At 40.0% G+C, this 21,868-nt stretch overlaps 1 protein-coding gene across 2 annotated transcripts in view; it reads right to left on the minus strand.

Moving 5' to 3' along the window:
• Positions 1-4,914: 4,914 nt before the first annotated feature.
• G3BP2 (G3BP stress granule assembly factor 2) overlaps positions 4,915-21,868 on the minus strand; it is a 43,046-nt gene continuing 26,092 nt past the window's right edge. Inside the window, exons 5-12 of one of the 2 annotated variants that reach the window (XM_024208694.3) lie at positions 21,574-21,664; positions 19,120-19,222; positions 17,315-17,495; positions 16,243-16,341; positions 11,094-11,196; positions 7,159-7,287; positions 6,829-6,947; positions 4,915-6,097 (exon numbers count right to left, since the gene is read on the minus strand). In XM_024208694.3, the coding sequence (XP_024064462.2) occupies positions 5,825-6,097; positions 6,829-6,947; positions 7,159-7,287; positions 11,094-11,196; positions 16,243-16,341; positions 17,315-17,495; positions 19,120-19,222; positions 21,574-21,664 (1,098 nt within the window). In that variant the 3' untranslated portion in view covers positions 4,915-5,824. The remainder of the gene's footprint in view (positions 6,098-6,828; positions 6,948-7,158; positions 7,288-11,093; positions 11,197-16,242; positions 16,342-17,314; positions 17,496-19,119; positions 19,223-21,573; positions 21,665-21,868) is intronic. The other variant, XM_024208695.3, reaches the window with a different exon arrangement.

Genomic DNA, 21,868 nt, shown 5'->3' on the forward strand with positions numbered 1-21,868 from the left:
ACTTCATTAAAAACTGGTGGGATGTTGCATGCATAGTTTTCAGTTATCTGCAGCCTGTTATAATGTAATAGCAAACGTTTGCATTGCATCTCTGTAACTAAGTAACCCATCAAACGAGCAGCCTTGTATAATGCAAATGAACTTTCCTATTAAAGTGCTAGTTCGTGTGAATGGTCATTGTGTGGGGGAATCAAAGAGCAAAGTCTAAGTGCATTCCTCTCTTTCCCATCATGAAGGAAAGCTCCCATGTGGGGGATGTCCTGTCTGCTTGGTTTCTGTCCGAAGCAGCTATAAATAGGGACACAAGGAAAAAATAATCTCTGGACTCTTTGGATTCTAACAGGGCAGAATAACCAAATGAGAAGACAGATCTCAGAGTACTCTGGATAGCCCTGAGAGACTGTTAAGAAATTAGCAGCTTAATTTCAAAAGGTGGCAGAGATGTAGTATAAACTGTGACTCACTTGTACATATATTTTTACCTGCTTTAACCTCTCAACTTTCATTCCTTTTTCTTGGCTCATAAACCTTTAGTTAGTTTACTATAGTATGAACTGCCAGCATTGTCTTTGGTGTGAGATCTAGTATGCAACTCAACCTGGGTGAGTGATTAGTCTCTTGAGACTGAGTGTAAGCTGGGTATTTTGTGATTTTTAGTGTAAGTGACCGTTTATCACGTAGTCCAGCTTGCCTGGGTGGCAAGATGGAGTGGAGTGTCTAAGGGGTCTGTCTGTGACTCTATTATAAGACTGTGGTACTTTGGGAGTTCACATTTGTGACTGGGTTGGTGAAATCTAATTATAGAACACACCAGCAATTGGGGTATCTGCCCTGAGGTCGGCAATCTCGGTCGTGAGCCATCCCAGACAGTGTGACAGAAATGTCAGGTAATCTGACATCATTATGAAACGACCAGTGATTCAAAACATATCCGAATAGAATTTTAACATTACATTGCTCTCCCAGGGCAAGTCTCTGGCAAGACATTCTGGGTTTTTTCCTTTTGAAACTTACTGTATGTCATGTCAGCTTGAAAACTGGGCCCTGCACATCATGGTAGCTATTCTCTGTCCTTCACGTTTAGCAACTATCTGCTTCTTCTGCCTCTCACCATCTCTAATTAATCAGAAGCCTGCATACAAAAGCCTCCAGAATTTTAACATCCAGCAAGAAGTTTAAAGTTGCTTTTTTGTTTTAAGACTTTAGTTGGCAGGACTGTCCTTTAAAAAACAAGAAGATGTGGGAAGCTTTTTTTTTTTTTTTAAATGGAGGAGATATCCTAGCTCCTGGAACTGGAAGGGACCTTGAAAGGTCATCGAGTCCAGCCCCCTGCCTTCACTAGCAGGACCAAGTACTGATTTTGCCCCAGATCCCTAAGTGGCCTCCTCAAGGACTGAACTCACAACCCTGGGTTTAGCAGGCCAATGCTCAAACCACTGAGCTATCCCTCCCCCTGAGGTAAAGGTTTACCTATCTGAATAGTGTTTAAGATTGGTCACAGATTTTGAGCTTGTGAGGATCCCTTTAAATAATTTTACCGTAGCCAATAACTGAATTAAGAATATAAGAACGGCCATACTGGGTCAGACCAAAGGTCCATCTAGCCCAGTATCCTGTCTTCCAATAGTGGTCAATGCCAGGTGCCCCAGAGGGGATGAACAGAACAGGTAAATCCCATAGACCATTCCCAGCTTCTGGCAAACAGAGGCTAGGGACACCATCCCTGCCCATCCTGGCTAATAGCCATTGATGGACCGATCCTCCACGAACGTATCTAGCAACTAAATGTAAAAGGGCTTTTCTGATTGACCTCAGATATTCCTGCTATGAAAAAAGTTATAGTCAAGACATTACACTCTGAACATTTAACCCCAGCATACATCACAGTTGTTACCAGTAGCATAATCAAAGTGGGAATTTTATATATGCAATTCCCAAGATAAATACGTTGCTTGACTATTAGCATTAACAGCTTTTTTTTTTTCTTCCCCTCTAATACTTTATATGGACAATTATTCCCCAGAAAGAAAAGTTGACATTAACACAGGCATGGCCAGTATCTTGCAATCTGAGCGAGGTCAGAAGAGGAAGGATCGTGCAATGTAAAAGTGAAGTGCCCAACCTCACTATTAAATAAGTGGTAGTGCAGCCAATACCAAGAAAGTCTAGTCCACTTGAAAGTTTTATTTTTAAGTGTTTTTTAAACATCTGCCTTCTCCATACCCTGGGTAAGGACATAATTATACTCAAAAGAACATTTTTGCTGTCGTCACTTAGTGCGGTTTAGTGACTACAATCCTCATCCTGATTTGAGCTACATTTACCAGTTGGGAAGAACTCTAAAATTACTCAAATACCGAAGTGTTGACTTATCATACAGGGACATAGAGAGACTGAATTGTGTAATACCTGGAGAGAGATTTTAGTTCACATGTCAGGAGTCAAACAAATCCCAGGTAATACTCCACCATCCACCCTTTAATCACCTTTGGCAGCAGGAAATAGCTGAACACATTTAACAATGGTTTAAAAATATTGTTAAACAGAATAAATATTGCAAGCTTAAAGTAGCGATAGCATCAGATGGACAAGCTTGTAAATAATGGAACAATTTTTGCTACACCTGTGCAACAAAGGAAGCCTAGTAAATTTGTTCTTGACATTTCATTATGTGACAAAGAAAAAAATGGGTAAATGCTAGAATTATTCAAGCTCAGGGCTGATTTCTTTGTCAGAGGACAAGCAGGTGTTCACAGACCAAACATAACCCCAACAGTTGCTTGGTGTTGCTCCAAAAATACACACAGGCACACACACACACACCTCTACCTCGATATAACGCTGTTCTTGGGAGCCAAAAAAATCTTACTGTGTTATAGGTGAAACCATGTTATATCAAACTTGCTTTGATCCACTGGAGTGCGCAGCCCCCCCCGCGAGCACTGCTTTACCACGTTATATCAGAATTCGTGTTCTATCGGGTAGCGTTATATCAAGGTAGAGGTGTGTGTGCGCGCGCACACACACACACACACACACACACACACACACAGAGCGAGAGAGAGCACGTGCTTTATATAAAAATTGCTTTACTTGGGTGAGTAGTTTCTACTGAAGCATATGACATGCAAGTAAAAGGGAGTAGCTTTTGATCCTATATCACTTTGAGGAACGCATTTTTAAAAAAATTGGCTTTTATATCGTAAGGTCTGAAATAATGCTACACCAGAACAGACCTACATTCAAGAGAGAATTAGGGACATTGATAAATGCTGCAGACATCAGTAGTTTATTGGTATGTTTAGTCAAAACACATTCAAGAATGGAAACTTAAAAGTAAAAATACTTTCCACCTGCAACAATTAACTAGATTCTACTAGCATATAATGCTTAACACATTACAGCAATAAAGATGGTAATCCACTGTCTTTTATACCTACTAAAGCCAAGATGGCAAGCCAAGTTTGTTGAAATAGGATTGTAATGATAGAATACTACCACCATCCACAAATCAGCAACTAACAGTAATGGTCAATGAATCCGTTACTTTGCTTTAAGAGGTACATTTACTGAAAAAGGGACAAGAACATTAAGAGTCCACAGTACAGTAGGTGAACAATCACCATGTAAACTTCTGGGTATGATGTTCCATTATCTTTATTTCATGGCATTTAAACAAGAAGCCAGCCAGAAATTGAATGGCTCAGTAGCTCTTCTAATTGTCAGTTACACTTTTCCCAGTGCTATTTGCCATAACAATTTAGAAGATGGCAGGGCGATGATATAGCACTAAAATTTTAAAAAGCTACACGAACACTGGTGGTAAACTGTTTGCTGAAGACAGCAGTTTGACTAAAATCTTCAAACTTAAGTCAAGTTATGTTTTGTGGTGAGGAGTTCAAGTACTATGTTTCCAGGTAACATCTGAAAATGCAAGAGTAACAAACTAAAATATAAAAATGGAAACTGAGCAATGTGTCCCAGAAAACGTATGGAAATAGTGCAAGACTTACCCTCAAACATGGAAGACCTCAAGTTTTGGGGAAAAACAGTCAGATGCAATCTTGCTTTGCCTAATACATCAGAAACAAACATGTGCAACATCTTCCAGCTTACTTGAAAACCACAAACGGTTGTACGATCCAGAAACAAATCGTTACTATGCCATATTTGCTACTAGTTGCAATGTGATGAGGTCTTCCATGCTTAGAAGCAGCTTTTAAGTGGTCACACTCTCACCCCCTCCCCTCCTGAAGCATCAGAGCTTGGTGCTTGCTGATCTCTCCAGCACGGAGTTAGACAGTATCGTTTGCTACATTTGCAGTTTACTGGAACGTGCATCTAGGCAGACAGTAATCCAGAAATAGCAAACCTCTCACAGATTTAAAGAATCTATAAGTAAAAATACATAAAAGGATGTCTCCCCCTACCCTTAAGTTCAGAGCCTGATGGGTGTCGACATCAGTTCAAAGATTTGTGCAAAATGAGTAAGTTCAAAAAAACTGGAAAATGCAAATACTTAGAGCTGCTGATCTGTTCTCTGAAAATTGCAGTATCGTCATTGAACAAGCTTACCCTCAATCTATAGATGAGCATACATTAGAAGTTGGCAAAGCGTACCAAGTTCTTAGCTGACTTTTGAAGCGTAACTGAAATTTCACCATAAAAATTCTACATTTGATAGAGAAAAGACAATCTGGAGACTACTCAGTTACCTTCTCCCTCCCTTCCCCTCCTCCATAAAAAGCCAAAGTTGTTAATTGAAGAGCGAGGCGAGTGATATTCTAGTAACTTACTGATTTAAAGATACTGCAATTTTTTATACAACTTTTCAATGATTTCTTTTAAACATTTTGCAGCTGTTTGGCTTTGCAGCACTGCAATTCATACACTATACTGTACAAAATCACCAGCAAGACTGGAATGATGTATTAATAGAAGGCACCATCATGCTTATTACATTACTAGAGAACTCAAATACAGTAAAGACAATTCACTGTACAACGCTTAAAGAAGGGGAAAGGGGAGGAGGAGTGTGTTGAGCAGCCAGCCATCCCTGTATTGAAGAGGGGCAGGTAGAAAAATCTTAGATATGAGCTATCAAACTTGTTTTGTACTCAGGACCATAACTTTGAAGTTCTGGATTGTGTTTAGTTTACCACTAAATGGTTTCCTTCTGGAATATACTTGTAGTCTTGTTAAGGTTTGTGTGTATACATGTTGGTCACAGCAAGCAGATCAGATGCCCGCATCATTTCAAAAGCTATTCTGTCTGAAAAAAGATGAAGGATTTTTTTCCTGATGCCTCTTGTAGATATCAATGTGAATGAGTTTAGAGTACCCATTAGTGCATTTTGATGAGTGCATAAACACAAGTTAGTTAGTCTGTTTTGAGCCAAGTGTTCTAAAAAGAAAAAAAAAGGCAAGCTTCTCCAATTGCACAGATTGCACTAACTGCGTTTCCAACAGTAATAAGCAGAAACAGTAACACTTACACAAAATGTGCAGCAGAGGGTTTTTGACTGAAAGGACCTGAATTCGATTGGGCATGTCCTTTAGTCCACTTTTGTTGCAGATAGTTTTATGGTCATTTCTCTGTCCTTAATTCGCCAAGTCTAAATTTATAAATTAACAGTGTGACTCCTGTTGTGAAATTTGGGAAAGCATGTCCACCTCAATTTAACTGGTAACCAAAGGATGCTTTTCACATCAAAGAAATGATCAAAAAGGCTGTGTCACATTCCAAAGCCAAAAAAATTAACAAGAATGCAAACACGACGAATAATGTACCACTGCCAAGACTGTCTGCCAACAGTGGAGGATTTCAACGACGTTGTCCTGTGAAACGGCCTTCCATTTGCCCGGTTCCTCTTCCAGAGCCAAGTTTCTGTGCCATGCCACCCCGGGGAGGAGGTCCTCTTCCATCACGGTCCCGCATCATTCCACCACCCACTATTCCACGGGGACCCCCGGGCCCTCTATCATTGCGCCGAATATCCCTACGATCATCACCACCGCCTCGGGTCTCTCTTTCACGGGCAGCTCTCGTTTTTTTCTCTTCTACATTCAAGCGCACCTCTCCTCGAAACATAATGGGCTTAGAAGGGGAAAACGTTTACAAGGCAAAGTTAATCATTTCATAAAGTCCCAGCAATATAAAACACGTGGAAACAGTAATCCCTACATGCTACTCTGTCCTTAGCAGCGCAGTTGCACACAGCTTAATGCCAAATTTCACTAGCAGTTTGTGACTTGCAACTTCTAACCCTACATATCTGTAGAGACCATAGAACACTCTGCGATAGGTTAGTAAAATACTTTGATTAGGCAAGGAATTAAAAAGGTCTGGGACTTGCTATGGTCAGTGCCACAAAACCACTGCTAGCTTGCAAGAGTAGCAATTTTACTTTCAGTTCTCAAACTATTAGGACTGAAAACTTGCCATCCCTAAAGGAAGCTGAGATCTATTGACCCTGGAAATTTTGTAATTTCCTTTTTCCCCCAATCCCACCACTTCAGTTCAAGTTTAGCTTGCTCCCTTGAGAAACCTTAGATCTATGATTTAGTGATGAAAGTAGTGCTGTTCAAAAACTTGGAACTTGTAAGCATCCATCAGGAGACAGCAACTTCTAAAGAACAGAATTGAAGTGGGAACCAGAATAGGCTACAAACAAAATATAAACGTTCATGACCTCGATCAGTGATCAGAGGGGAAATCTGAACTCTGGTGAAGAGCAGTAAGAACTGAGGACATTGCATCATTCATGTTTTCATAGCATTACTTCCCTCACTATGACAAATATGCAAATGCTACATGGCCAAACTTACTTTCGCAACTAAGATTCTCTGAACTGGCTCAGAGTCATCAAATACCACAAAGCCAAAGTTTGGTAGTTTTCCTCCAACTCCTTTGGTATTGATGCGAAGTTCCACCACGTTTCCAAAGCCTGTGAAAGCACAATACAAAAACAAGTTATGCAATAAGGCCTTGCAATAAGCCTATTTGTTTTAGTTATTCTCAAAAGCCTTTTGTAATGTTAAAGTTTGTTACTTTGCTTTTAAAACGTTAACATATACCATGTTCAGTGGCTGAAGCGTCACTTCCATCCTCTAGACCCAGTAGATGAATTTCAAACTATTTAAAAGCCCATCACTTACTCATAAAGAATTCTTTCAGTTCATTTTCATCAATATCATGTGGCAAGTTGCCAACAAAGAGCTGATGGCTGTCTGGGTAACGAATTATTCGGCGATTATCGGATTCATTCTGCTCCATATCCCCTCGACCTGTGTCCATCCAAAACAAAAGCAGTCAGTTTTAGGATTTGTATTGAACAATTTGAGAAGAACATCTAGCAACACACTGATCTGCTTTCAGTTCATTCACTTGAGCCATTCTCACCCTTGGTCTTCAGCTATTTTCTGCTGGGGAAGGCATGCATATTTAGTGCCTTTAAAAGTTTAATTCTGCCCAATTGGGATATCGAAAGCTTCTTGTTTTCTTCACATACAAGCCATGTCACTCAGCTATGTGCTTTTCAAGAGAAACACGTCCACTGAATATACTTAATTTTTCTCATGTGCTTTTAATCTTCATGGAAAGTGCTGAACTGCCAGCTGCAGAGACTTATCTGAAGACGACTGCACTGGCAGCAGCCATGCAAGCTTCCTCATCAGTGAATCTCAATCCTGAACTGGAGGGAACAACTCCAAGTGTCAGAAAGTAAGTCTATCTACCTGCTCAGTGGGAGACTCTGCTAACATTACCATCAGTCACCTCCTTTGTCCATACCACCAAAACTGCAACATCTATCCACTGGGAGCTGAGATCCAACTGGTTTCATACATCATCAAAATAAAACCTGTTAAAAAGTAAGCATACTTCATGACTGCAACTACTCTATCTTCGTAACACTCTGAGAGCAGGGGTCAACACTGTTCACCACCAGTTTTTAAGATGAATGTGCATCTCATTGTACCTTTGGAAGTGTAAGTTACCTGTTCACTCCTGCCCAAAAACTGGAAACCGTACACAGAAAAAGATATTAAGCAACAGCCCACTCTGAACACCCGTGGGAGTTTCTTAAAAAGAGTGAGGAAAGCTTAAAGTTCATGATAGGTTATTGTCTATTATTTTCCAGAGTCTCAGACAAAGTTACCAAGCTACCCTATTTAAAAAAGTTAGCCATTTAAGACATTTCTGGTAACCTTTCAAATGAACTGAAAAGCCAGCATTTACTGTATATTTTCAACCATTTCTTCTAGCCCTCTTCTTTCATCATGACTGTTCAAAGGAGGAGTACAGCTTTGAAAGTTAAATGTTTTGTTATCTATTAGTGGTGGCAAGACTTCCAGTTACTTCACTTCAGCCCAGACAGAATATATATTCATTTATGGCTGTCAGACTGCATTAAACAGACATAACCCACACCCCCATATAAAAGTTCACTGATGTTATTGAGCTATTGAAAAGATTGGACCAAGAGTGAAGGCATTCCCATTGTACTGTAACAATTTGGATGCATTTTTTATTATCTCCATGAATGCAATATAAGGTTTAACTAATGGGAGATATAAAATCTTAGCCTGTATCATATTACTAGGTCATTGTCTGGCTCTGCATCTTCTGATATGACACAATACCAAGATTATCATTCCTTTCCATTTTTCAACAATAATTGGCAAAAGTCTTGAAATTTTTCCCCTCCGTGATTTGATTTACAGAACCTTGCTGGATTGTTGTAGGATTTTTCATTACAAATCATATTGTATACAAGGGGAGTTCAGAGGACAAACTTTACTTTGTATTTAAGCAACTTCTCAGCTGTTGGCACTGTAGTGTTTGATTCAGATATCCAAGAGTTCTTGCCACTCTCCCTGTAAGGTTGTTCAAGTTTATTTTCCCTATTGCATACAATAGCCTCTAGGATGCTTGAAAATGAAGTCTCTCTGCTAGCTGTGTCTTTTTCCAATTTGCATTAGTTCACGTTTTTATTGCAGCTTGCAGGTAACACTGCTTTTACTTTCTTGTTGTACCAACTGCCATTAATATGTGGAATTTGTGTTTGTTAGCTCTGGCAGCAAAAGTTAAACAGCACAAGATAGTTCCTATAGCTCCTAAACAGTGGTTATGTATTAGGTATCTTACCTGAGTTTTAAATGCACTGGATCAATCCCCCTGAATTTTGATATCTTATTTTTCTTCAGACAGGCAGCTGACAGAACAAGCTTCTGTACTGTTGCATTTCAACCCCTATGTCTATCTGTAGCTAAGATAAGTATTTGCCGTGCTTTTTAACTCCCTAGTCTCTTGACAGACTGTCAATACATTTCCCAACCAAAGTGGCTGTGACATGGATATAAATGTCTACTAGAACTTGAGACCAGCTAATAGCATATATCCAAAATAATTAACACGCCATAGCAATCAGTTATACTATAGCAACTACCGGTCAGTGTCAAGCTTAGGCTGAATGCAAAGTAGTGACAGATGGTAACTTTCATCTATCCCAGTATCCTGAGACGTTTAGTTTCCAAAATTCCAACTTTTACGATTACTCAAACAGCAAGATGAAAAGTCAGAACTTTAGTAAGGTTTAGTTGCAGTTAAGTCATGGGATAGCCAATATGCACAATTTAACAACTCTATTTTGCCTAGACTTAAAACCTCTATGAAATTTTAATTTTTCAGCCCTTGGTACAGATCAAGTCTTTAAAAAAGGAAATCTGATTTCTAACGGGCATTAGAATATTTTCTAGCCACCTTAAACACATTTAGTTTCAGTGCTGTTGGAAGCAAGGGAATAATCACACTGACAACAGCCACGAGTAGGAAGTACTTCTAACCCCGGAGTAGATTAGAAAGTTTGGTATGTACATTCATCTGGTGTGGTTGCACAACGTCAACAACTGCGTAGATGCTAATATAGATCTGTTTCAGGAAGGCTTGCTTCCACTAAATCTGAGTTGCATCCATTTAAGCCACTTTTGAGAACCGTTGTCTGGTCTATGCTAGCACTTAAAAGTTTTAAAACTCCACCCAACATTAAAGTTCTCTTGTATAATGTTTAATTCCAGGCCTTTGATCAGAGCTAATCTATTGTTGCAAGGTGCAGAGAGCTTCTCTTAACAGGTCAAATCATTTCTCTTGATCTTTGCCAGAACTTGAATTTTTATATCCAGAAATTGAAGTGAAATCCTATAGGGTCACTCACCCACTGTACACTACTGCACCGTTCACAATTGCAAGTTAACATACACAGATCAAGCTGCACACAACTTTTGAGGTGTATCCCCATGAACAGATTTAGATGTAGTACCCAGCTCAAAATGGGTACTTAATGAACAGTGCTGATCAAGCGTTGACCGGGATGTATTAGAAGGACTGCTTATGTTATTTATACATTGACAGGTGTAAAATGAGGCAGCAAAAACTGAGCAGTATTTGGGAGGTAACACCATCTCAAAGACAATACTATGTCCTGAGAAAAGCTATAGAATAGAAAAGAATAGAATAAATGGCATGGCATTTGGCACATGACATGATGCATGATCAAAGACATTTTGTTCAGAAAGGAGAAGCACATTGTAAAAGATAATGGAAGGTATTTAAGTGCTCCCATTCTGTCTGTTCAACATGAGTTAGAGGACATTCAAAATTAAGAAGCCATCAACTTTTAGCCTCAAGAGAACAGAGTTTTTAAACCGCATTAAGCAATCTGAGGAAGTTCCTTGATGTATGATACGAGCAAATAACTCAGGAATGTTAAAAAAGGATTAGATAAAAGGAACATTTGAAGTTAGAGGGATGATCCTCATGCTTCAGAGCAACTCATCACAAAATACGGCTCAGGAAAGGGTTCATTCCTCCACCCCTAGTTGCAGAGAATAAAGGATTTTCACTTTCCTAAAGGTCAGGTACAAGCCAACACTAGAAGCAGGACATCAAACAAGATGGATCAAAGGTCTGTTTGGTTGGTACAGGAAATCCTACACCAACCAATCATGGGAAGTTATCCTTTCGAATCCAAAGACAAAAGATACATCGTTTCTCACCTTCACACACTGAACTATGATAAAGAAGAAAAGTTTACCTGGTCTCGGTCCCCTTGGCGGAAAACCCGGTCGCTCCCTTGGACGCTGTTCACGCACACGGGGTGGCTGAGACTGAGCTTCAGGTTTAGTTTCAACTCTTGGCTGAAACAAGAGAACACACTGTTCAACACCGGATACCAAAGAAAAGCTGAAATAAAAGCAGTCTACAGATCACTAGCATGCATAGCAACAATCGTGGAAGATACATATCCATGGGAAGAGTGTTTTGGGAATACATGAAAATTTTCTACAAGTTCCTCTGTACCAATCCAGGACTGCAGGGCTTGCCTTTCTCTGCCAGCAGGTAGAGAACACAAACCTCTCAGAATCAGGACTAAGATCTCTCTTTCTAATCTTATTTTGCCCAAGGGCATAGCTAGAGGGAATTATCTTCAACTGACCAGGCACAGAATTGAGACCCAAGTAGCTCCATAATTTTACATATCAGCAGGTGCTCAAAACCGGTACAAAGAAATATGCAGAAATCCAACTAAAAAACAGAATTTCTGCAGCATTTCCCGTGCCACGCTTGGACTGCACAGACTAGCCTTAGATTAATATGTTTGGAAGAAATAGAATTAGTGTTACTGTCTGCCTGGAGGATTCTTCTTCCAGAATATACATCAACTACAGGTAACAGCCACATTGTAACAGGAAAAGAAAGCAAGTTCACAAATCTCTAAATACAGTCTTCTCTCAGAAGGAGATTTAAGAGAAAATACCTTAGATAAAGAGTCCTACAGTGCACAAGTTAGACATCTTCCTTTTATTTCTCTATGCCAAGCCTGTGCACATGGGAGCACACACAAACTGTCCCACTAGTCATAAAAACCTCACACCTTGAGCCATTAAACACATACAAATGTTCGCCAGCATCTGCATACAAAAACTGCCCTCAAAAAGGGGTAGGAAGCTACAGAACAAGAAAGTTAGGTGACTGAAAATTTACTGTGTGTGTTATAGAAATTGCTATCATCCACAAGCATTGAGTTCACTTGTACTAACCAAACAAATGCTACCACCACAAAGACCACATTCCTGTCATCAGGGTCTCAGAGATGAGCTTGCAGAACTAAAATCCAAAAGGGGTGTTTCACTAAAGGAATGGTCATAGGCACCATTCAGCAGTTCAAAAGCAAGTGACATTAAGGAGAGATTCCCACCACTTTTCCTTTGTAAACAAACTACTGAACTAGGTGACTTAACCCCAATATTTGTGCTCAGAGAAGATTTTCTGGGAAAGATTACCTATTAAGTGCCCAAATATTACACTGAAGACTAACCTTGCACCCTTCCTACCACTGAAGTGGCACCCTACCAGGCACTTCCTCTCCAATATTTTTAGACTGGGCATTTTAATTATGAGAATTAGAAAAAATAAATAAAAGCTTGTCTGAGTGTAGCACTGGCATCTATCTACTTCTGCAGCAGCACCTCTTGGGCCACAATAGCACCATTGTGATATTTTATTTTCCTAAAGTTTTAATGCGTAAAAAGTTATACAAATAAAAGCAGCTCATAACAATACATGGGAGCTAGAAAGGCAATCACAGATTTTTCTTTTCTGAACAGCAAGCTACCCTGCCCTCAAAATTACTAGATTTCATTCTTTGGGGGTCTCAAGAGAAACAGTCTATCTGCTCAATCATTCACCTCAGATGCCTACTTAACACAACAAGTAGAGTGTGTCTATCCAAAGAAACAGAGGGCTAGCCTTACTAGACACCAGTGCGTGGTTTATGATAAGTAGACCAGCAATACCAAACTATCAGCCTTCTCCAGCACAAAACATACAGACTGCCTCAATTTTGTACACACCTCAAAATTAAAGAGTCCAAGCTCGCAGGGCAACATTGGAGAGCGTGTGCGCTCCTGCAAACTAGCATCCTACCAAACTGTGAGGGGATAGTACTGCTCTTGGAACGGAGAACTGCTTGTTCCATCCACCAATCTCCCTCAGACCTCTGTTTCCTGGAAAGTGCATGAACGACACTGGAAGCCACAGAAGAATATTTCTACAGCATGCCTAAGAGAGAGGGGATACATCCCTCTCCCCTTGGAACTGTAAAATGATTAGCAAATAATTGGTTTCTGGTAATGCCCATGCAGCATATTCGTAAGTCTGCAGTTGTTTGAGCCTTTGGGCATAGACTCTATAGAAGATGAAATGCCTCCATTCTCCCAGAATCCACAAGAGGAAAAATGAGGACTAAAGAGGACCGTCTTCTGCTACTGTGATTGTCATCTTGCTTGAATCCCAGAGGCAAAAAGAGCACAAGAAGCAAGCCCACAAGACTTACTTGCCCTCAAATTTTAACATTTCATGTGTCAAAGACACACATTACTCAAATTGGACCATATATATGGAAAACTGAATGGATCTGCTTTGGAAGAGTTCTATCCCTTGACGTTTAAGGTCTTTCCCAGACGGTGAGATGCCTGCCACACTGTTACTGCAAAAGGAAGATAATTAGATGGGATACAGATAAGAAGAACCTCAGCTTGATACAACATTGTCTCCATGTTGACTTCTGTGAAATCACTCACTTTGATTTTCACCAATAGACCACAGGAAAAAGTAAGCCACACAGAGGCCTAGACTTCTAATATTGATCCAAGATTCCCCCTGTGGCCTTGTGGTTTTAAGATATTCATTGAGCCAGACAACGGATAATCCCTAAACCCAGAAGAACTAGCCCATTTTTCAGATTTACTCATCTGTCTAGAAAGATTAACTCTGCATCCTTAGAATACTCAGAAAAATCTCATCCACATATCCTAGTATATACGTCCTCAAGAGGAAGAAGTCATATTCCAGTTTGAAAAGCTTTTAAGGCTTGGTTCTGGAGACATGAAGGCAACAACACTATCAGTCGCCAAAAGAAGCACTGGTTTGAACTCTCAGGATTTCCAAATTAAATACAAATTAGTGACTATTTAATCCCTTTCCTTGGTAGGTAATCACTGCTTCAACTCAAATGGAAGGCAAGACTACATTTAAGGTCTTGTCATCACTGCTCAGAAGAGACGTGTTTTTACCACACTAATGCATGAGAGCTATCCCATGGTTAAAAACACAATGAAGGCTTGGAAGTTCAGTTTCACTGCAAGGCAAACTAGGCACAGTCAACCACAGACAGGGTATAGTGCCATACCTTCAGTGTGGTTTTTACCTGGGGATGGCTCGTGTGCATTAGTTACTAGGAGGTGAAAAAAAAAAAAAAAACCCAACCCAAATCCACATCTTCTCTTAGCAGTGAAGACATGGCCTATGTTACTCCCTAGACAGATATTCAGCGTTTATCTCTGAACACAAAGAAGAAGGAAAAGGACAAGTGCCTGGCTACTACAGGCTGAATATGACCAGCCCCACAGTAATTCATGGTCACAAAAGTAATTAATCTAAATCTAAAATGGTACTTACTAATTGCCACCTCTTTAGAGAGATATGGAGTCATAATAGGTACTTTATTTGAAAGTTAAGAGTTGGCAGAGGAGAATCCTAGAGTTTCCCCCACACTCATTATTTTGTGGGACTTGTTTAAAAAAAAAAAAAAAGGTCTAAGAACAATCCAAATGGGGGGGCTATGTTTGCATAAACACAAGAGTAATTGTGATGTTGATAGCCTGAAACAAGATAGGGAAAAGGAAATGCTAATGCTTGAAAATGCCCCCTAGAATAAAGTAATTGTCTTTCCCACCAACCCTCCAAGCGCTGATTTTAAGCAGCACATAAGGGAGGCTGGAGAGAGATTTATCCATCTACTTCCCAAAAGAGATAATGGAGTTAAGACTCTGTCTGTAAAAACCTGCTTTGGTCCTATCTGAAAACGTCTGAGCAGACTTACTTGAACACAGAATCCCACTGAAAGGAAACAAAACAGGACATGCCTTTCTTCTGCCATTGGCAAACTGTATATGGAAATACAGTGAAAGATGGAAGGGGACAATGAAACTATACTTGATGGTCTGGCTTCTGTTGACATATGTAAACAATACATCCAAGTGCTCAGATAAAATAAGTGCTCGGAGTGCTCTCTAAACTGAAATGGCACAAGGAAGCAGTCTTTGGTTCTGTATGGGAACAAGCTCACTGTTCTGTGCAAACAAGAGTGGTTGTCTTGACTGCTTATTCTCCCCTCAGTGTGAGGCACTTTAAAACTAACCAGATTTTCCGAGTCATTACAAATCAGGAGTCCGATTTCCATGACAACCGTGTCAAGGAGAAGACAGCATCACAAAAAGCATTCCAGGGGCAGCTAGCAGAAGGGTGATCCTAGCCTCTGTGAGACAGTAAAATGGAGAGAAAACTGGTGGTAGGAGCAGCTGTGACAGTGGTTTCTGAATTGTCCTACTGAAAATTGTGGCCCATTACAGTTCAGAAGTGAGCTACCACAAGTGTCCTCAGGTTAACTCATTAGGTTACTATAGAACATTAACATTTTCAAAATTGCCTCTTATTTTAAGTAAGTTTTTGGATATGTGGAGGACAAGAAATTCTCGGGGAAATGAAATTCTCTAGGAATTTCCCACTGACTAGGTATTTCCTCTTGTCTTTGGTATCTGAATGACGTATACTACTATCCGGTCACAAAAAGTCTGGGAATTGGAAGAGACCACTGTGCTGGCAAGCAAAGGTGAACCCTCCCACCTCTCACAGTCATAAGTTGGTACAGGGTTCCATAGCAGTACAGTTAATCCATATAAATATATAATTGAGGATTTTAATATTTCTTTTTCTCTCTCACTAGGAGAAGCTCTGTTCCTTTCTCAAAAGGAACAATTTCATTTCCCAATGGCAGGGTAACTGGATTGGTAGTTCTGGCAATGAATGACCCCTATTGTACATACTACAATAAAATTACTGTTACATTTAACCTTATAAACAAATAGAATGTCAGAAAATTTAGGAGTGTCATTTCTGGATTACATGTGAACAGACTTACATCTCTCACCACCACCCAGAACTCTCACCTGTTAAGTGTATGTGCCTTTTAATTAATTTTTAATTGCGACATTAAAGTAAGTGCATTAACATTTAAGACAGAACTTGTGCAATTTACGTCATTACAATTTGATCTGTTAGTTTAAAGACTAAAGTAGTTGCAGAGGTAACGAGACAATCCAAGGAGTTCACAGATTGATTACCTGTGAGACTGGTGCTTTAACATGGGGTGGAATTCCAGAGGAAGAAACAGTACCACTAGGAGGCAGGTTTTTACTGGTCACTGAAGCCCAAGAGAAAGCCTGCAGAAATGCAACAAACCTAGGCTACTAATCATGGCAAACCACTGACATTCCTAGAGGGAAACTAGTCTGCTGAAAATATATTTTTGATTCAAATCTAAAGCGGTCAGTAATCATTGTACCAGGATTACAAATATAAACAAACAATGCCAATAAGACAGATATTGAAGGGTTTGCAGTTGTAACTGTCCAATCTCTCCAACAGCGCAGAGCAAGTACTTGTACTCAGGCACACTACCTAACTGAACCCCAGTTCTCTGAATGCCCCCAAACCACCGCTTTCCAAAAGACAACAGTTGATAGACAAAACCGTAACGGCTACGGGTAAGTTTTTGGTCCTAAATTTGTCTTCTGGAGAAAGAAAGAAAGGAGAAGTGGAAGTCAGAAGTTAAAGCTAAATAAGAAAAGAGACCAGGACTGACAGTACAAAGACCCATGCTGAAGTAAGTGACCTCTACCCGGTTTCTGTTTCCTTCCCCCATATCCTTTCACACTAAGTGGGTCTAACCATACCGGACGGCGCATGGTTTTTGGAAATACGGCATCCCGCCTAGAGGGAGACAGCTAAAACCCTCAGATTCATTTTTACAGCTACACTGCTAGTCATCCTGCAGGTGAAGAGGTAACCCCTTTCGTTTTAAAGAAGGGCAGCGACTCCCCCTTAAATTCATTTAGATGTTCTACATCTAACACTACATTTAAAAAGGTTTAAGCTCATAACCACCCACGCGCATACTTCATAAGCAGAGCATTACATTTAAACAGATCCTTTGTACAGCAGTTCACATTCATCTTTTAAAAATCTTTTTGACAAGTGAACTTGTTTTAGTGTTGTGGTTCAGAGAGCAGGACACTGAAAAAAATCTATCAATCTGGCACTTGAGAAAGCGGTTCACATTCAGCATAACACTGAATAGTCAGTGTTCCGGATTACCATCTTCATTCATGTGTACAAAGTTAAACTTTAACTAACCTTTGGAGGTTCTTGTGGTAGAGAAACAAGTTCTACAGGCGGTGGGGATGGAGATTTTTCTTCTAGCTCTTCAAGATTCTTTTCTTCTACTTCAGATTTCAGCTCCTCTGTTTTTGTTTCAGATTCCAACTCCGGCTCAGGCTCATGAGATGATTCTTCCAAAGGCTCCTCCATTCCATTGCTAGAATTAGAGGCATTTTGTTCACCGTAAAGTACAAGGCTCTTACGATGAAGTTTTGCTAACATGCAATGCTGATTTTTTTTTCCCAAATAGGCTTTCAGCTTCCTACCATGACATCCTGTACATTTACAGTATAGGCAGAGACTATTTTTGCCCCTACCTTTAGTTGCACACAAAGCCACATTGTGGTTCTATTAAACTCAAGGTGAATTTTACCATTAGCTAGAACGTGAATATTACCAAGCCCACATTATGCATGTATCACCTTCAAGGAATGGACTTGAAAAGCTGGAGAACTGCCACTTAGAAATGGCAAGAGGCATTTCTGACAAGAGAACCAGCAAACTAGGGCTGTGAATAGTGCCTGCGTTGACTGTACACATGCAAATTTATCATTCCCATCTCATTTGAGAGTGTGTTGAAAAAAGCTAGTTACCAATCAAAAATCTTAAACATAATTCTATTCTAGAGAGAAAAAAACAGCACCGTATTTTTCTGCTCAGTGTAAAAAAGACAAGTCCTCAAATGAGTGGACTGTTTTTCACCCCCATTAGCTCTGTAAGAGCCAACAGCTGAGAAAGTGAACAGTTTCCTTCTTGGGCATGAACAGAATTGTTTGCTAAATTCCAACCAGTTACACCTGTGCAACCCCCCATGAAGACAAACATTTGCAAAGGTGGCACTAAGGGCCTAACTGAGTCTAAAGAAACATTTAAAGTAGTCTTGTGGGTAAGGCACTGGACTAGGACTAAGATCCGAGTTCAACTCTCAGCAGCGTTGTGTTTCCTTCCCTAGGTAACCTTGGGCCAGTCACTTACAGCCAGATTTCCAGAAGAGAGACTCCTGCCACTTAGGCAACTAAATAAAGGCATTTTCATAAATGCCCAGCCCCCAATGACACCCTTAGGGAGATTTTCACAGCATCCAGCACCTGAGCTCTTCTGAGAAACTGGCCAGATATTTTGGTGCCTAAATGGGAGCAATGCTCTTCTGAAAATCTTGTGCTCAATCCTTGTGCCTGCCTGCCTCATGTGTCAAGCAGGAATAATGCGCCTCTTCTTCCACCTTTGGTCTGTCTTCTTTAGATTTTAAAATGGTTAGGCAAAGCACACACTTACTGTATATCTGTACAATGAGGCCCTGATCTCAGCAGGGGTCTCTAGGTGCTACCTGTCAAGTATCAGGGGGTAGCCGTGTTAGTCTGTATCTACAAAAACAACAAGGAGTCTGGTGGCATCTGTTAGTCTTTAAGGTGCCACCAGACTCCTTGTTGTTTTTGTAGGTGCTACTGTAATATATAGTAGATATTTATATTATAAATGGGTGGATTACAACTAAGGGAATAGCTTAAGGTGTCAACACATACTGATTTGGAATTTAATCTCTATTTATGTTCACATTTGTCACTTCACTTACAGACGAGAGAAAAGATTAAAAATAATGAGTTCCAATATCCCACAAACATACATATTCCATCTAAACACAAAGTTCAGCGCACACAGTTCTGGCATATTAGGGCCATATGTGCATTAGTTTGGTTAAACAGATATTTTAGGGAATTAAGAGTATTCAGGACTAAGCAGCCAAAGCAATTGTTTTCTACTGTTTAGCACGGACTTCTTACGTTACAGGGTGGCTTTCATAGTATGCACTGCTTGTATTCTCTTGCACTTGCTCAGGGGATGGCTGCCTTTCTTCCTGCTCCTCTTCAACCTCTTCTTCCGATTCTGACAGACCAAACAAGACTTGTGATCAATGTTCGAGGAAATGTCAAGCACTTTTTAGAGCACGTTCAATTCTGCTCGCTGGAGAGAGTATAGATTCAAGAAGTCGATGTCATTTCCTTGGTGAAAATCAGTTTCGTGGCACAAAACAATGGACACGAACACAAAACCAGGATGTGTCATAAGAGACAACTAAAAGTCGTGCTTCACCACTGTAAGCAAGACATTTAACACAGGAAAGGGCAGGACACTTAAACTCTCCAAGGATGCTTTTCACCTTTACATTTCCACAAAGAGGAGGCTACAGTTGCTGCAATATCAGGCTGCTGGCTTTGTTTTACAACCAACACCTTTATATATGTGGTGGATAAAAAGGGGAGATTAAACAATTTACCTGCAAGTAACAAGACTAAGAAAACAAAATTCAATAAAAAAGAATGATTGGTTGAGATCGACTTTTCCAAACCACCTTATCCTTCGGGAACATTTTGTAAGCAGCATGAACCATTAGTGTTTGTCTACACACACACTTGCATTGATTTCCAGTTTAGTTAGATTGGTGCAAAGCCCTGTGTGCACATTTTTATTTTGATTTAAGAGTGGCTTATTTCAGTTGAGCTTAAACCTGTCCTTAATTGACTTAAACCTAAACGAAAACAAGTCTGATTTAAATAAATAAAAAAAGTCTATACCCCCTTTTACAGAAATTTAGCTCAAAAAAATCAGATTAAAATCTCATTTTAAAACCGCAACTTTATATTCAGGCAAGCCCTAGGTATTTGGATTTCACTGGCAAGCCTAGGTAATATTTTGCCACCAAGACTGCAGAAGGAAGAGGGCAATAAGCTTTTTCTACACCTTTCTCAAGACAAGAGAGGAAGCAGATGGCTTCACACCCAACAGGTCTCCAGACTTGCTGGCTTTCTTGGATGTCTTTGGCCACTAAGACTCAGCCGTCAACTTGATCCAAGACCTGGCAGCCAAGAAGGATCCAAGGATTGATATATTTACACTCTCTAGTCCGGTCCAAGTTGCCTTCTAAGGCTCCTCAGAAAGAGAGGGAGAGCGCCAGCACTCTTTCTAGACATGAGTAAAGGCTACACAGGTTGTGAATCTCCCTAAATAATGTCCACCAGGCATGCAGATGAAGCACAAAGTAGGTCTGTATCGAGTGGAAGTCTTGCCAAAGCAAGAGTCACACAAGCTGAACCTGGACTTCTCCAGTATGTCACAGAACCAAAGCAATTAGCAGAAAAAATGAGATAAGAAATACTGTATCTCAACCAGCTACTGTGAGTGAAATAAAACTACATATTTAACACTGAATATACCCATTAGTCGATCACTTGTTTAAAGTGATTTAAAAATTTGGCCAATGAGGAGACAGGGAGCTCTGATCTGGCCTTTAACAGTTGGAAAGAGCTGAGAGTGCTCAAGGGGTACAACTATTTCTATAGACAGGCATGAAATATTTGGATCCACAAAAGAGAAAGTGAGTGGTTCCAATGGTCAGAGCATTGAGGTTAGCATGTGCTCTTGACACACGGCGAGCCTACTCTTAATTGCCCCTTAAACTGGTAAGTGAGCAGAGGTGCTCATTCAGGAAACCACCCCTGCAAATCCTTGCTGGATATTATCAAAGAGAGGATTCATACTTTGTGGAAGGCTGAATATTTAAATGAGGAGTGGAGGACTGTCCCCTGGCACTCAAACATCTGATTCAGCTTCAGGGCTAAGGTCACAGTGCTGAGTAAAACGTGCAATTAAACTTTGACTTGCTTAACTGACCTGCCTTTTGACAAACAGCATAGCTAAACTTCCAAAGTTGAAGTGATACTTTAATTTCCAAGTTCACAGTTGCTCATTTCATTTCCATTCTTAATTAAGCTTCTCCCAGATGTAAGAGTGTAACCATCAATACGCAAACTGTATCTGTACTGGGTACTACAAAAGACATTCTACGTATCACAGGAGCAGAATTATAACCGTAAGACTCCAACTTTAACAAAAATTATGTACAATATACAGAAGCGAATATGAGGAGGGATAGCTCAGTGGTTTGAGCATTGGCCTGCTAAACCCAGGGTTGTGAGTTCAATCCTTGAGCAGGCCACTTAGGGATCTGGGGCAAAATCAGTACTTGGTCCTGCTAGTGAAGGGCTGGACTCAGTGACCTTTCAAGGTCCCTTCCAGTTCTAGGAGACAGGATATCTCCATTAATTAATTAATTAATTATTTATATTTGAGAAAGTACTTATTTGTCTAGAGACGTGTGAAACTCAAGAGGCTATTTTGCCAAGGAAAATGAAGAGAAGTACAAATGAACCCAAGGCATACAGAAATTAAGTTCTTACCTTCATCAAGTTCAGCCTCAGAGTCTCCAAATACTTCATCTTCATAGCGGAATATATCATTATGGACATAGAACTTATTTGGAACAGATCCCTATGGAAGGAAAAAGCGTACACATTTACTAGTTACTTGAACAGATGGATGAGTTGTCTCTACTGCTGACTGACTAGATCTGTAAGCTTTGTAACATCACTACTTACTTCAGATCCACATTTCTAGTGCAGTCACCACCATAATACAAGTGCCAATAAAATTACATACATTTCAGTACTTTTAAAATAATCTTTGGTGTCTACC

The sequence above is a fragment of the Terrapene carolina genome, unplaced genomic scaffold (genome assembly GCF_002925995.2).
Source record: "Terrapene carolina triunguis isolate 2854851 unplaced genomic scaffold, T_m_triunguis-2.0 Scaffold136, whole genome shotgun sequence".
In the NCBI taxonomy this organism is placed as follows: domain Eukaryota; kingdom Metazoa; phylum Chordata; order Testudines; family Emydidae; genus Terrapene; species Terrapene triunguis.